The sequence below is a fragment of the Nicotiana tabacum genome, chromosome 6 (genome assembly GCF_000715075.1).
Source record: "Nicotiana tabacum cultivar K326 chromosome 6, ASM71507v2, whole genome shotgun sequence".
NCBI lineage: Eukaryota > Viridiplantae > Streptophyta > Magnoliopsida > Solanales > Solanaceae > Nicotiana > Nicotiana tabacum.
Window position 1 is genome coordinate 113,489 of NC_134085.1, and position 14,942 is coordinate 128,430.

The window sequence follows — 14,942 nt, forward strand, 5'->3', positions numbered from 1 at the left end:
TACACACATCTTAGGTCCCTTTCTTAGCTTGAACCTCTTGGGGGGACTCAACACCAATTGTTTTTTCCTGGAGGCCCGGGGAACATAAAGAATGGCATCCTTAGGGGGTACTACCCTTGTTTTGGTTTCCACCATCTTTTCTACACTTTGAGGGGCAGAGTAACTCTTCTTCTCCCCCTTGGCTTGCTTTGCAGCCGCCTTTGGCTTCTTTTTAACATCAGCGATGGCAATAATGGCTTTCAGAGCTGGGTCAAACTCTTTATCTTCAAATATCATCCCAATAACTGGCCCGTTGTTGTGAGCCGGCAATGGGTTATTGGTCACATTGGGATCTCTTCATCTTTCAACACTATCCTCTTTTTCCCTATTAGGTTTTTAATTGCCCTTTTGAGAGTCCAACAGTCTTAAGTGTCATGCCCTTCCGCTCCTGAATGGTAAGCACGTCGAGCACCGTGTCCGTAGGAGGGCAACTCTGGGTTTTGCCTGGTTTGGGTTACAGGTTGCAGCAATCCTATTTGGAGCAGTTTAGGGAAAAGGCTAGAGTATGATTCGCCAATATGAGTGAAGTTGTTTCTTCTGGTTGGCTCCCAGGCCCGGGAATTGTATGGAAAATTATTTTGTGGGGATGGGGATTATATGGAGCTTGGTGAGGAGGGTTATTTCTAGAAAGTGGAGCTCGGTTTTGGTTAAATTATTGTTGTGGTTGAGCGTATAGTTGGGCATTCATCACTGCATAAGGATGATAAGCCATAGCATAAGCCACATCCTAGTGAGGATAATAATGTCGTGGGGTGTTTGGAGGGAAGTAACCTCGACGTTGATGGGGTTTCTCAGACTTGAAGCCACCATCGCCACTTCTTCTTTCTTCTTTCTATTTGCTACACCTCCTGACCCACTCTAAATTGCTTGGGACGTAGCCCTTATAGCAGATTGGCTCAATATACGACCTGTTTTCATACCATTCTCGACCATCTCTACAATATTGATAGCCTCAGCAAACAACATTCCCATTGCAGGCATCATATTCTGGAAGTAGTCAGCCTCTTGGGCTTGTAGAAAAACACTGACCATCTCGGTCTCATCCATCGGGGGCTTAACCCTGGGCGCTTGTTTGCGCCACTTAACAACATATTCTTGGAAACTCTCCGAAGACTTCTTTTTGAGATTTGATAGGGAATTTCTATCTGGAGCTATGTCTCTGTTGTACTGGAATTGCCTGATGAAATCTCGAGCCAAATCATCCCATATGTGCCAAAGAGATATGTCTTGATCTATGTACCACTCGGATGCAATGCCAACTAGACTCTCTCTGAAATAAGCCATTAGGAGCTCTTCTTTTTCGCCTGCCCCTCTCAGTTGATTGCAATATCTCTTGAGGTAGGCTATGGGGTCCCTGTGCCCGTCATACTTTTCGAACTTGGGGGTCTTGAAATCGATGGGCAAATGAACATCCAGGAATATACATAGATCAACGTAATATATGCTTTTTTGGCCACTTAAACCTTGTATATTCTTAAGTCTTTGTTCCATGCTTCTCATTTTTCGAGTGATATCTTCTTGCTCGGGATTCTTTATAGCTTTCTCTTGTCCTGTGGTAAACTTGTACCAGGGTTGTTGAGGTTAAGAATTGGTGGTGAAATGGGCAGGGTCTGGTGGAAAAGATGGTACTTGGAAAGAAAAGAATGATGGATCAAAGCATGGCCTGGGCAAAGTTGGTTGTGCCGTAGCCGAGGTTGGTGGTGCAGTAAATATGTTAGAGGCCACTCCTGAAATCACTTGGGGGCGAACCTTAGAAGGTGTTACGGCGAAGTGAGCTAAGATGGTAGGGTATCCAAATGGGGTATTCAGGTAACTTATTGGGATATTGGAAGTTCCACTTGCTCTAGGAAGTAGCTCGGGGAAACTAGGTATGGAACTTGGTGGCTCTCTACCGTTGGACCAAGCGTCCCACATTTCCAACATGCGGAGGCGCAATGCCCTATTCTCTTCAGTAGTCACTGACTTTGAGGTTGGGATAACCGATAGCGAGCTATCCTCTGGGATGAGAATTGTTGGTAGATGACTTTCTGATGACATTTCGACACTTCTCTTGGATCTTGTAAAGTAAGGGTGCGAAGCCAGGTTACCATAAAACCAACCACCTTAGAATAAGAACCTAAACTCAACAGTAGACACAACAAATCAGTTAGTTCAAAGCAGTTAACACATAGGGAATTGCACACTGGGGTTGTGATGCACTTAATAGTTAAATATGTTTCTACATGTTTTGCAACGATTGCGTGTCTCATCCTGTCCTTTGTTTATCTCCCCGATCTTTCTCTTGCTCTCTTTTGCATTCTCTCACTGTTTTCTTTCTTGTTTTCGTTCTCTTTTACTTGTTTTCATCTCTTTTTTTTTTTTGGTTTTCTATTTTCGTCATTCTCTTTTTTGAGTTATTTAAAACCATGAACGGATCCGATGGGGATTGCCTACGTATCACGATACCGCGTGAATCATATCATCACGTAGTTCAAGGAATAAATGCAGAAATAAAAGAAAGAAACAATTTTTGGTTTTTTCCAAATTTTCATTAATAAAATCTTCTAATCTTCTCTATTACAAAGACTCCATCACACCTTTCTAGGAATTGAAAAACTAAAAACAAACTCGAAATAGACTCTAGAACTAGAACTTGAAATATAGACTCGAAACGAAAATCAAGAATATATAAGTGCTTCCAAAACTACTCCAGGGGCCCATGAAACATCAGTCAGTCTTGCCACAGGCCTATGTGCAAGATCTCCTTGGAGACGATCCGGGTCATTCATTATTTGGCGAACAAAGGCCATCACTGCGATGAATAAGGTGGTTCTAGTCATGTTCTAGCATTCATGCAATTTCATGACAATGTAGTCGGCAATTGCTCTAACCCTTTCCCTAATGACGCCTTTCTCTTGGAGCAAACGTCCAATTTGTTGAGACCTAGCTTCTAGCACTTTGGTGTCATGATGGCTTTGACCCTGCAGCTGTTGCATATCTTCCTCTACCTGAGATATTAAGGCATAACAATGTTCCCTCTCTGCTTTAAAGCTCTTTGTTTGTTTGGCCATCTCATTCTCGAGGGTAGTTAGCTTTTTCTTCAGGTTTGTGACTTCTCCATCATATTTCCTTTTCAATTGCCGAACAAACTCTACCCGTCCCTTTGCGTACTTCGCCAACTGTGCCCGGGCTCTTTCCAGACTACCCTCGGATTTTTCCAAATCATCCTCATACTCAGATATTTTCCTCCTAAGACCATTTATGAGTCTTTCATCCATTCAGCTCCCGTTCCTGATTCTCAACAACTATCTTCATTTTTTGGATCTGGGCTCGAAGGGCTTTGTTTTCTTGGGCCAACTTCTTCTTTTCCCCTTCATCAGTAGCAACCTGTACACTATTATCAAATTTATGATCTCTGATTTGCCCCTCCAATTTGCTTATCGTGGCCCTGTAGCTTGTCTCTTTTGCCAACCAATCTCATTGCTCTTGTGCCCCATCAGTGAATTGTTGGACATGAGGCCTTTTGGCAGGCCGTTCGGACTCTTGATGGACTTGAAACCTTTTACCATACCAAGTCGTGTAACTAGGCTCTAACTCGCCATTGGACAAATCCCGTACCCGATTCTTTAGCTCTAGGAACCTACACTGATGCCAAATTTGGCGAACCTTTTATTCCGGGAATACAACTTTTGGACCTAGTTCAATGAGTTGTCAACTCAAATCTTTATCATGTGGGATAGTTTGGTACCTGCATAGCTGGCACGGAACCCTGTGTGGAGCATATGGTTAAATGCTCCGGAGACCCATTATTAGAAGAAAGCACACTTCGGCCGACATGTAAATGACTTCAGTGACCGGGAGCCAACTGAATGTCCACTCAATTTTGCTTGCAGTCAAGGAAATCAAATGTGCGAACCATGCCTCTATACCTTCCGGAAACTCATGACCCTCCATCCGATTTTCATGTTCTTCAATGCAGTTAATACCGGTCATACTGTAGTTCATGTACCCTAGACAATGGCAAAGGCGTTCTTCTATCCAAAGTTGTAAAAGCATGTTGCAACCCTCAAAAAAATTTCCCGCTTCTCGGCAAACAGTTAGAGCTCGATAAATCTCTGCTAGGATCATCGGTACAATGGTCCCATTAGTCTTCTTAGTCATGAAGTCGGCCATTCCCACGATCCCCAACTCTATATTTCCATCCTTTGTTGGGAAGATGAAAACACCCAGGAACACTACTATAAAAGCCAGTCCCCGACGTGCCTTCTATTTACCTTTGTTCCCTGAATGAGTTAGACCAGTATCTGGAGCCTCAAAACTGTGGGGATCCCCGTAACACCGATACAAGAAGTAGAATGTGCAAAATCCCTCAGCCAAATTTCCATCTTTAACTTCCCGACTGATACTCAGAAGATCCAGAAACTTATGAGGAGTCACCGCTCTAGGTGCCACTGGTTATTGATTTCTAAGATTCCCACTAAGACCAGCATAGCCCGTTATTTCTTCAAGTGTAGGGGTTAGCTCAAAATCATAAAAATGGAACACATTATGCGTCGGGTCCCAAAAGGGTATTAAAGCCTCAATTATATCCAACCTCGGCTTAATCTCCAAAAGACCAATGAGACCGCCCAAAGTTTTTATCATAGTATCTCTATTGACTTTCCCTAAGTCATTCCACCACATATGTAGTTCTAATGGGATCTCCTCGAGGACTATGAAGGGTTCATTTTCAATAGTTCTCATCCCGCACATTTATTTAAAGTGATCGGTTAAAAGACCATGATTTATTTTGACTCAAGAGAAAATTATCAATTTTTTTCAAAATTGCAATTCAAAACAAAACACCTTTGCAAATACGGCCCTTCAGCACCTCAGAAAAGAAGATTTTAGGGTTGTGTTTGCTAATCAGCCAAAAATTTGAAAAAAGGATCATAGGTGGCTATTCTTGCAAAAGCAGCCTTTTGGCGCCCTTTTGGGGATGTTTTGGCTATTTAGACAAGAACGACATTACCTAATTTTACTTATGACAAAATAACAACATTTCATATTTTTGGGTTATTTTTACAAAAATGGAGTTGGACTCGGTGAGGGTTGCCTACGTATCCCATATCTAGTGAGAATCAAACTTGCGTAGTTCGGGCAATTTTGACGCAATAGAAAAATATGAAATACTTTTTGAAATAATTTTCCTTTTTTCTCTTTATCTTTTCTCTCTTTGTTTTTCAAAATTGCGGCAGAGTTTCGGTACTTTTTGGACACCAGATTTCCAAAGACGGGTAATTATCTCTCTCATACCTCAATTTGATTTTTTCCAATTTTTTCTCTTTATTCTAAAAGCCGGTCAACATGTAATTCGAAGCAAATAAATGTACAAGTAGTAAGTAAAATACATCAAGATCGTCTTTTTGATTATGGGTACACCTGTCCTAGACGGACCCAACCCCTGTGTTGAGTCGCCAAAGTCAAATGCACGTGATGCAAACAAGCGTTCCTACTAGGGATCCGGCATGAAGCTATGTTATACTAGGTTTAAAACCTGGGTGTAATGTTCTAGACATGGCTTACCCGAGCGGACAGCTCGAGCCGAGGGGGAGGGGGGGGGCAGCGTACCGGGAATACAGAAGCTTCACCGGTTTTGCAACTTGTCCGAACCTCATTCTAAAATTGGGATATGACTCTAACAAAAAAGAAGCTACACGAAGTGCACACTTCCCAGATGATTTAGCAGACTCAGAGAGTAGAGGGTTTCGTAACAATTTATATACAATTCAATAATATCAAAGTGGTAAAAAGCAACATTTAGCACATTAGGATAAAACATGTAAAATCAGATAATGAATAAAGCCAACTATAACAGTTATTCGAAGCTCGAAATCTTAAACCCTAAACTAGAGATTCTGGGTTCTTATCCCCAGCACAGTTGCCAGAGCTGTCACATCTCCTTTTTACACCTCGACGGTATATGGGGTTTTTCCAATTAAAGTGACATTATTCGAAATGAGATTAATTAATTTATCAGAGTCGCCAATTGGAATAGATTATTTGGTGTTCCAACTCACCAGTTTATTTTAAAATCCCAAATCGAGGAAATTTTTATTTTTTAAAGTCAGCGAACTAGAAATTCTAGATAAGGAATTCTGTTAATCCGGGAGAAGGTGTTAGGCATTCCCGGATTCCGTGGTTCTAGCGTGGTCGCTTAAACTGTTAATATTGGCCTATTATCTGATTAATTACTCATTTTAAAACTATGTGCATTTTTACGACTTTTTAAACCGCTTTTACTGTTATTTAGAAAAATTCAATGTTATTTAAAACACATCTTAAACCACCTACATGAAATACACCCGCAGTTCGCGACACGTTTTATTTAACATTGTTGGAAATTGATGTCGGGTCACATGAAATATACACCCAGATTCTAGCAATCACAACTATGTCACGAGAGTCGTACCCGTAGCCATGATAATTTAATGTAGCGCGCCTAAAACAACTACGAAGATTCATTTTTAATAGCTAAGTTACAATATTGTAAGGGCCATGGATGATCTAATTTATGGATAGCACACCTCAACTATTTTTCTTTGTTTTAAAGGAAAGGTATTTAACTATAGCAACTACAAATATTAGCTTTTAATCTAATTTATGAGGGCCATGAGTTATGGGCTTTGTTTGTGTGTGGCACACCTCAATTTATTTTAACGAAAGGGTTGCATTTGATTTAATTAAGACTAAAGATACTAGTATTTTAATCCTGATTTGAAGCTTAAACTAAGGATCCCTTAACTTAAGGTGTGAGAGGGCTAAGCTTTTAAATTCTTTTTGAGAAAGTGTTTGGGCCAGTGATGGCCCATTGATTAATTACCTAAGAGAAATCAGTAACCTTAAAATTATATTTGGGCTGGAATCCGTCCCAGAAAGAGAAGACTCAAAGGCATTTTTTTGAGTCCAAATGGACACAACCCATATCGGGCTTATGTGTAGGCGGGCCTAGTTACTACAAATTTTCTAGTTGGGCCTATCCATCTCTACAATTAGCCAAATTTGCCCATTCATAAATAGCACACATTTTTCAAAAATTGTAATTTAATTCATTCTTAAGTAAGTGAATCAGAACCCAAAAGAAATCAAAATACAATTCAAATTTGGAGATTAATTACACTACTATGATTTGCAAGACATAAAAGACATGCATTTGTTCTATAGTTCACAAGAGGAGCTTTATAACTGAACCAAACCATTGGGTTTAATGTCTTGGTCCAATGACTTGGGCCCAGACTTTTTTGAGGTTTGTTTTTACATGTGAGTTTATTCGCAAGTTTTGCCCACTTTGAATCAGAAAAAGGCCTTTAGCCTTGAAGGCTCGGCCCACAACCTTGGCCATTACACCACTTATGCTTATGAAATACGATAACAAGATAATTATACTCCTAACAACAATTGTTTTAATTGCAGTACATGAAACCAAAAAAATAATGAACTATAGTGCATCAGGCGAGGCCAAAGCTTTCCAAAATAAGGAAATTACATCATGGATTATTAATATATAAACTATTGCTTTGAACTAATCTTTTACATTAAAACTTATGAAATAACTACAATAGCTGACCCTATTACAATTTCTATCAAGAAACTAACAACCAAGTGAACATTAACTCCCTTTGGATATAGCTGATCCATCAAGCTTGGTTCACCAATATAAGGATCTCAACTTCCATACACTATCAGCAGACACATCCAATTTTGGGCTTTAACACATGCTAATTTGGCCAATTAGTGGCCAAATCCACAAGTTATAGCCGACATGACCTCAAATAAAACGTTACACTAAAGTCATTTGTGAGCAGAAGAGGTATGGACAACAGCTTTAATGACAAAAGTTAAAAAATCAGTATGAAAGTTCATCTTAGTAAATTCAGACTTTGGCCATTTTAAAAGAGGACTACCAATATCAGCTACCCACACAAGTGCTCATACTAGTACATTTTGCATTTAAGCTCACACAATCAAATTAGCTAAGTTCAGAACAGATTAATCAAACAACACAAGAAGAAACATTCATTTACTACAAATATCTTTGCAAATTTTGATGTTTTATAACTTATCAAACAAAGCAGTTACATAGGAGATCTAGAATCAGTACTTTAAAGAGTTAAAAAACAACAAGGAATAAAAGAGATTGATGGCTGAAGTTCCAAAGATGGAACATCAATCAAAATCAAACAGCAGCAGTAGCAAACACAGCACAGAAAACCCAGATAAACCAGAATTTCCAAATAAAAACCCAATCAGTCTTGAAACCAGAAATTCCAGCTAAAACACCCAAGAAAGATCCTCCACTTCACACCATATTTTACAGCTTGTAAAAAATCAGAAATAATAGTTTTTTAATTTTGATATTTTTCAGAAAAGAAGAGATAACTTTTTGTGCAGTAAAATGATGCTCAAGTCTGTGTGTGAGTGATGGAATGTTTTCCTTTTATAGAGTGTACAAAAAGGCAAAAAAAAAGAATATTCTAACCTAAAATTCTGAACTTTCAGGATAGTACAACATCTTTTATAGTTGTCTGTCCTTTTCCTTATCCAATACTAGAATTTTTATGTTAGGGATAGGGACAACTGTGAAAAGTCTAGAAGATTCTCCTATTAGCCTATGTAAAAGTCCATTTTTATCCTTTTAATTACTACCTATTTCAGCTTTGCCCTATGTTCTGATTTCAAATTAATTACAACCATTTTAAAACCTTTAACTAAGTGATTAAGTTGCCTAATGATATTCCAATTTCTTAACCTAAGGTTTAAATTGTTGTTCAAAGGCTCAAGATTAAGTTTAAAATGAATTAAACCTAAGTAATTAAAACATGTAGGCAATCAAACTCAGATTCAAAAAGTTATTGAAATCCAACATGCTCAGTCCAAGAAAACCAAAAATCAAACTAACTAAATTCAACACAATGAAATGAAATTGAATCCAGCTAAAACTAAAGTAAGTAGGAATTGGTTAAATAGGCTATTGATTAACCTTTTAACACCATTCTTAACAAAACTTGCAAGAAACAAAAATAAACAAAGCAAACAGCAAGAAATAAAATAAAAGGAGAAATAGAAATAGGAAAATTAAAAGAAAACTAAACCTAATCATTTCAATCTAACAATATGGGCCTAGTCATTATTGAATTTCTAATTGACGAAATCTTGAAACATGCAATTAACGAAGCTTAAACAAAGAAAGAAAAGGTAACCTAAGTCATACGGCCAAACCAAAAACAATTAAAAGAAAGGGGGAAAGACCAAAACCAGAAGAAAACTAAAGAAAAGGTTACAAGAAATTACATATCACTCGATTATTCCAATAATAAAATTGAAACACATTCGAATTCTGACCCAAGTTCTTGGGTATGAATGAACTTTACACAACCATGAATCAACTGCTCTTATTAAGGGAAATGAATTTATGGAAGTCTTGGGTTCAAAAGCCCCAAAAACTGCCGGAAATTTGGAAGTGAAAGAAAGCTAGGGTTCTTGAGAACTTAGATTTAAAATTCGAGGAACTTCAGGCTGATTCGAAGGGGATTAATGGTAGTTTAGGGTTTAGAGGGGTGCCAGGATTATGAGGTGTGAATTTGGTAGCATTTGGGTGACTTAGGGTTTTGAGGCATCGATCTTAGATTAAGATTCAAGTCGTTTGGTGATGATTCGAGGAAATTGGTTTGGAGATTTGTAAAGAGGAGACAATGGGGTTTCTGGGGTATTGATTTAGGGCCATTTGGAACATTGAACCGCCGCGAGGCGATTTCCGGTGGCGGTTGGCGGCGGAGATGGCGAGGAGTTACAAGGCGGCTAGGGTTATGTGTTTTCGAGAGATGCAGGCAGAAATGGAAGGGGGGGGGGTCTCTAGGGTTAGCAGAGATTCGGAAACTTTTATATAAAAAGGGTGATCAGTTTCCACCCGTTAGATCCAAAGTGATCAACGGCTGAGATCAAGGTTAAGTGATGCGGTGTCGTTTTGGGTATAAATAGGGCGGACCGGGTAAGGTTGAGTTGGGCATGGGTTGGGAAGATTTGGGAATAGGTTTCAGGTATAAGAATCAGCCCAATATTAGAAATTTAAACTCCTTTTCAATAACTCTTTATTTCCTTTTTCTTTTCCTTTTTCCTTTTTTTTAATTAAAAATCCTAAATTAATCTAAATTGCAAAATTAAACTAATTACCTAATTAAAATAATTATAAAAATCACTTAATCCTAAATTAAAAGAGAAAAAATCAATAATACAAAAATTAAAAGGTGCAGAATGAGATATTTTTTGTGATTTTTATTTTTTAATAAAATAAATAATTACTAATTAATTCTAAAAAATTTAAAAATAAACCTAAATGCAATGCATGGTATTTTTCGTATTTGCATGATTTTAATAAGAATTAAACGTGCAAAAAAATACAAACAATTAATAAAACTCTACAAAAATTCCTATAAAATGGCAAATAATTAGAAAAATCTATTTTCTTTGATTTTATAGGAGTAATTCATATACGGAAAAAATCACATGCTCACAGCCGCAACACCTCGCACGGGCCAATAAACCTTGGGCTTAGCTTGTCCTTCTTCTCGAACCTCTTAACACCCTTCATGGGTGACACCCGGAGCAGAACCTGCTCTCCAACCATGAATGCAACATTGCAAACCTTCCGACCTGCATAACGCTTTTATCTGGACTGGGTTGTGCGAAGTCGATCCTGAATAACCTTTCCAAAGCATCCTGAACCAAGTCTGTACCCAATAGTCTGGCCTCGCCCGGTTCAAACTAACCCACTGAAGACCGATACCTCCTACCATACAGAGCCTCATACGATGCCATCTGAACGCTCGAGTGATAATTATTGTTATAGGCAAACTCTGCAAGTGGAAAGAACTGATCCCAAGAACCCCAAAACTCCATCACACACATACGGAGCATATCCTCCAGTATTTGAATAGTGCGCTCAGACTGCCCGTCCATCTAAGGATGAAATGTTGTGCTCAACTCAACCGAAGTATCTAACTCATGTTTTACGTCTCTCCAGATCCATGATATAAACAATATACCCCAGTTAGAGATGATAGATATCGGCACGCTATAGCCTGACAATCTCGCGGATATAAACTCGAGCCAGCTGCTCGAAAGAATAAATAGTCATCACATGAATTAAATGAGCTGACTTGGTCAGCCTATCCACAATCACCCAGACTGCATCAAACTTCTGCCGAGTCTGTGGGAGCCCAATAACAAAATTCATAGTGATCCGCTCCCACTTCCACTCCGGAATCTCTAACTTCTAAAGCAGTCCACTTGGCCACTGATGCTCATACTTCACATGCTGGAAATTTAGATACCGAGCCGCATACTCTACTCTGTCCTTCTTCATTCTCCTCCACGAATAATGCTGCCTCAAGTCCTGATACATCTTCGTGGTACCCGGATGAATGGATTACCATATATTGTGAGTCTCCTAGAGAATCAGCTCACGCAAACCATCTACATTGGGCACGCATAGCCTCTTGCATCATCAATGTACCATAATCTCAATCACCATGCTGAACCTTGTCCTTAAGGACAAGCAGATAGGGGTCATCATACTAACGCTCCTTGATACGGTCGTAAAGAGAAGATTTATAGACCATACAAGCCAAAACTCGACTCGGCTAAAAAATATCCAATCTAATGAACTGGTTGGCCAAGGCCCAAACATCCAACGCTAATGGCCTCTCTGCTGCTGGTAGATATTCTAAGCTCCCCAAACTCTCCACCCAGCGACTCAAAGCATCCTCCATCACATTGGCCTTACTGGTATGGTATAGAATAGTGATATCATAATCCTTAAGCAGCTCTAACCACCTCCGCTGACGCAAGTTAAGATCCTTCTGTTAGAACAAATGCTGCAAACTCCAGTGATCGGTGTAGATCTCAGAAGGGACACCGTACAAATAGTGTCGCCAAATCTTTAAGGCATGAACAATAGCTTCTAACTCAAGGTCGTGGACATGATAGTTCTTCTCATGCACCTTCTTCTATCTAAACGCGTAGTCAATCACCCTACCGTCCTACATCTACACCGTGCCGACACCAATCCATGACGTATCACAATATACAGTATAAGATCCCGAACCTGTTGCAATACCAATACTAGGGTCATAGTCAAGGCTGTCTTGAGTTTTTGAAAGCTCTGCTCACACTCCTCTGTCCACCTGAACGGAGCACCCTTCTGGGTCAGCATGGTCATATATACTGTAATAGATGAGAAACCCTCCACAAATCGACGGTAATATCCTACCAAACCAAGAAAACTCTGGATCTCCATAGCTGAGGATGGTCTGGGCCAAGTCTGCATTTCTTCAACCTTTTCTTCAGATCCACCTTGATCCCATCACTCGACACTACATGACAAAAAAATGCCACTGAGTCTAGCCAAAACTTACACTTTGAAAATTTTTCATACAACTTCTTTTCTCTCAAGGTCTGGAGCACAGTCTTTAGGTGTTGCTCATGATTCTCTCGTGTTCGGGAGTACACCAAAATGTCATTATTAAATTGTCATGCACAAAACCTGGGGAGGCATGGCTAGCACCCGATGCCGTACTGGCCCGAACGAACCACTCTGTAACTTTTTTTTTCTGTAACTATCATGGGCCAACATGGTCACAACTCGTAATGTACAACTATAAGTGGGCAAACGATGTATCAATGAACCATCATTCTTAAAATATGATTACATATGGGCCGTCAAGGCCTTTGACATACTATGCAAAATGAACCTATGTCTACAAAGCCTCTAAGATTATTTGACATCAAATGGGATAGGGTACTGGCTTACCTATAAGTAAGCAAAATTTTGACATGATAACATATAGACTCGGCTGCACTCCGAATGAAGTGGACTCTTACCTATCCTTCACTGAATGCTAACCCCGTCTACTATGAGGGCTCGTCAAACTGATTATTTATACCTGCAGGCATGAATGCAACATCCACAAAAAAAGGTTGTCAGTACAAATATTGTACAGATTATGTAAGGCATGTAAATCAGTATATAAAGGACATGGAAGAAACATGGAGTAAAGGACTCGACCTGTAAGTCTGGATAGCTCTTATCATATCATCTTGGCCACTGTGGGCAAAATCAAAAACGTATACCAGCTGATCAGGTGGTGGTGCATATATAATGCCGTAACCTTTCCTCATACCCTATACACATATAATATACGAGTATATAATGCTATCTGGGTCATGGGTAAATGCACATATATAAATAAATGCAATGCACAATGAAGTAAGTCAATATGATCTCTTGAAATGTCATGAGACCCATGAATAGACAATATGGTAGTAGGACATATGGGGAATCAAGAACATAGGCAACCTTAGTACTTCTAAAAATAGAATCATTTGTGAAACTTACGTGCTTGCTCGTTTTGTTCTATAATATGGATCATGCCAAAAAGAAAGAAGGGATAGCCATAACATACCTTACTTGAGGATTTTAGCAAACACTTTCACTTGAGCTTGCCAAGAACAATTTTTGCTCCTTCTCAATTTTGAACAAGAACCAAACACCCCTTCTTAAAAAGACTAGAAAACGTTTGTGGAATATCGTAAGCAAAGTGAGAGCCTTTTCGTTGCTAGCTATGTAAATACATCTCATTTAATAATGTAGGAAGATATCTTATAATTGTGGGTTGTGGGCCCCTCTTTTGTGGCTTACTTATGCCCAAAATTCCCTAAAGATGCCACCTAGCCACATAAACAAATAGTCACCATTTATAGGAATGCCACTTTCACCTCTAGTAGTAATTAATCACTAAATATTGTCTCCCACAACTACATATGGGATCCTCCCCCCTCTACTCTTTCCTTAATTTATGACACATGGTCATCTAATAAAATTAGACACTCATTCCATAACTTCACCTAATTTGTACACGTATCCACCCCTTTATTCTACCTAATTTTGATCTAGTTCTACTACTAGCAATACTTTTCCCTAATATCTTAATTAGCTATAAAGATGCTAGCTCCATGATAACTTGTATTAGTCACTTTTTTTTCCTTACTATGTAGCCACATGGTAACATCTTAGTCACCTTGTAATTGTCCACAAATCCTCATCCTAAAGTACTACTATAAAAATATTTTTAAAAACTATTATGGTACCATATCAAAATGTATCTAACGGTATCAAGGTTGTTAAACTTACGGGGTCTTACAATAACATTGCCACAAATCTTCTATAACCTAATGAATGACCTTAATCAATTTTAAGCTAATATGGATTACTACGACTCATCCTAGCACTAAAGTACGGGATGTCATACTACTGACATTAAAGACTTCTTTCCATTCTACACGTGTAATCCTCTAGGTGCATACCTAATGACTCATCACCAAACATTACACGTGTAAACCATGTACTTTAAGTGCAATGACTCATGTGCACATTGGTGCCACCCTTTGCTAACTTTGTGCCATGTGGCAGCCCATAAATTTCCCTAAAATGCCATCTAATCTTAAAAACCAAAGAGTCACTCTTTGTCTTGATCAAGACCCATACTTGCAGCCACATAAATGCTTATCCACCCCACTTATTTGATGACTAAGCCACCAAAAGATCCTAATCTTGCCACCTAGCTCCAAGTATTGACTAGTAAATATTGAATTTCCTACTTGCTGTCAACTTAATATTTGTAAAGTTGATTAGTCATGAGCCTCCCTTATCCTCATGATTTCATGTGGATTCATACAAATGATACTTATCCACTTATAACTAATTCCATATTCCATGACTTTATGCCAATACATAACCAATTATTCGCACAACAATTTCTAGGTCTTGATTCACTTGAATACGAATATATTTCATATACCATACTACCATGGTCATGTGGCATAGCACT

General features: G+C 38.9%; 1 protein-coding gene across 1 annotated transcript; it reads right to left on the minus strand.

Annotated features, from left to right (window-relative positions):
- Positions 1 to 897: 897 nt before the first annotated feature.
- LOC142181509 (uncharacterized) lies at positions 898 to 1,530 on the minus strand. The gene has a single exon (XM_075254413.1). The coding sequence runs from the start codon at positions 1,528 to 1,530 to the stop codon at positions 898 to 900; it is 633 nt and encodes a 210-aa protein (XP_075110514.1).
- Positions 1,531 to 14,942: the final 13,412 nt, after the last annotated feature.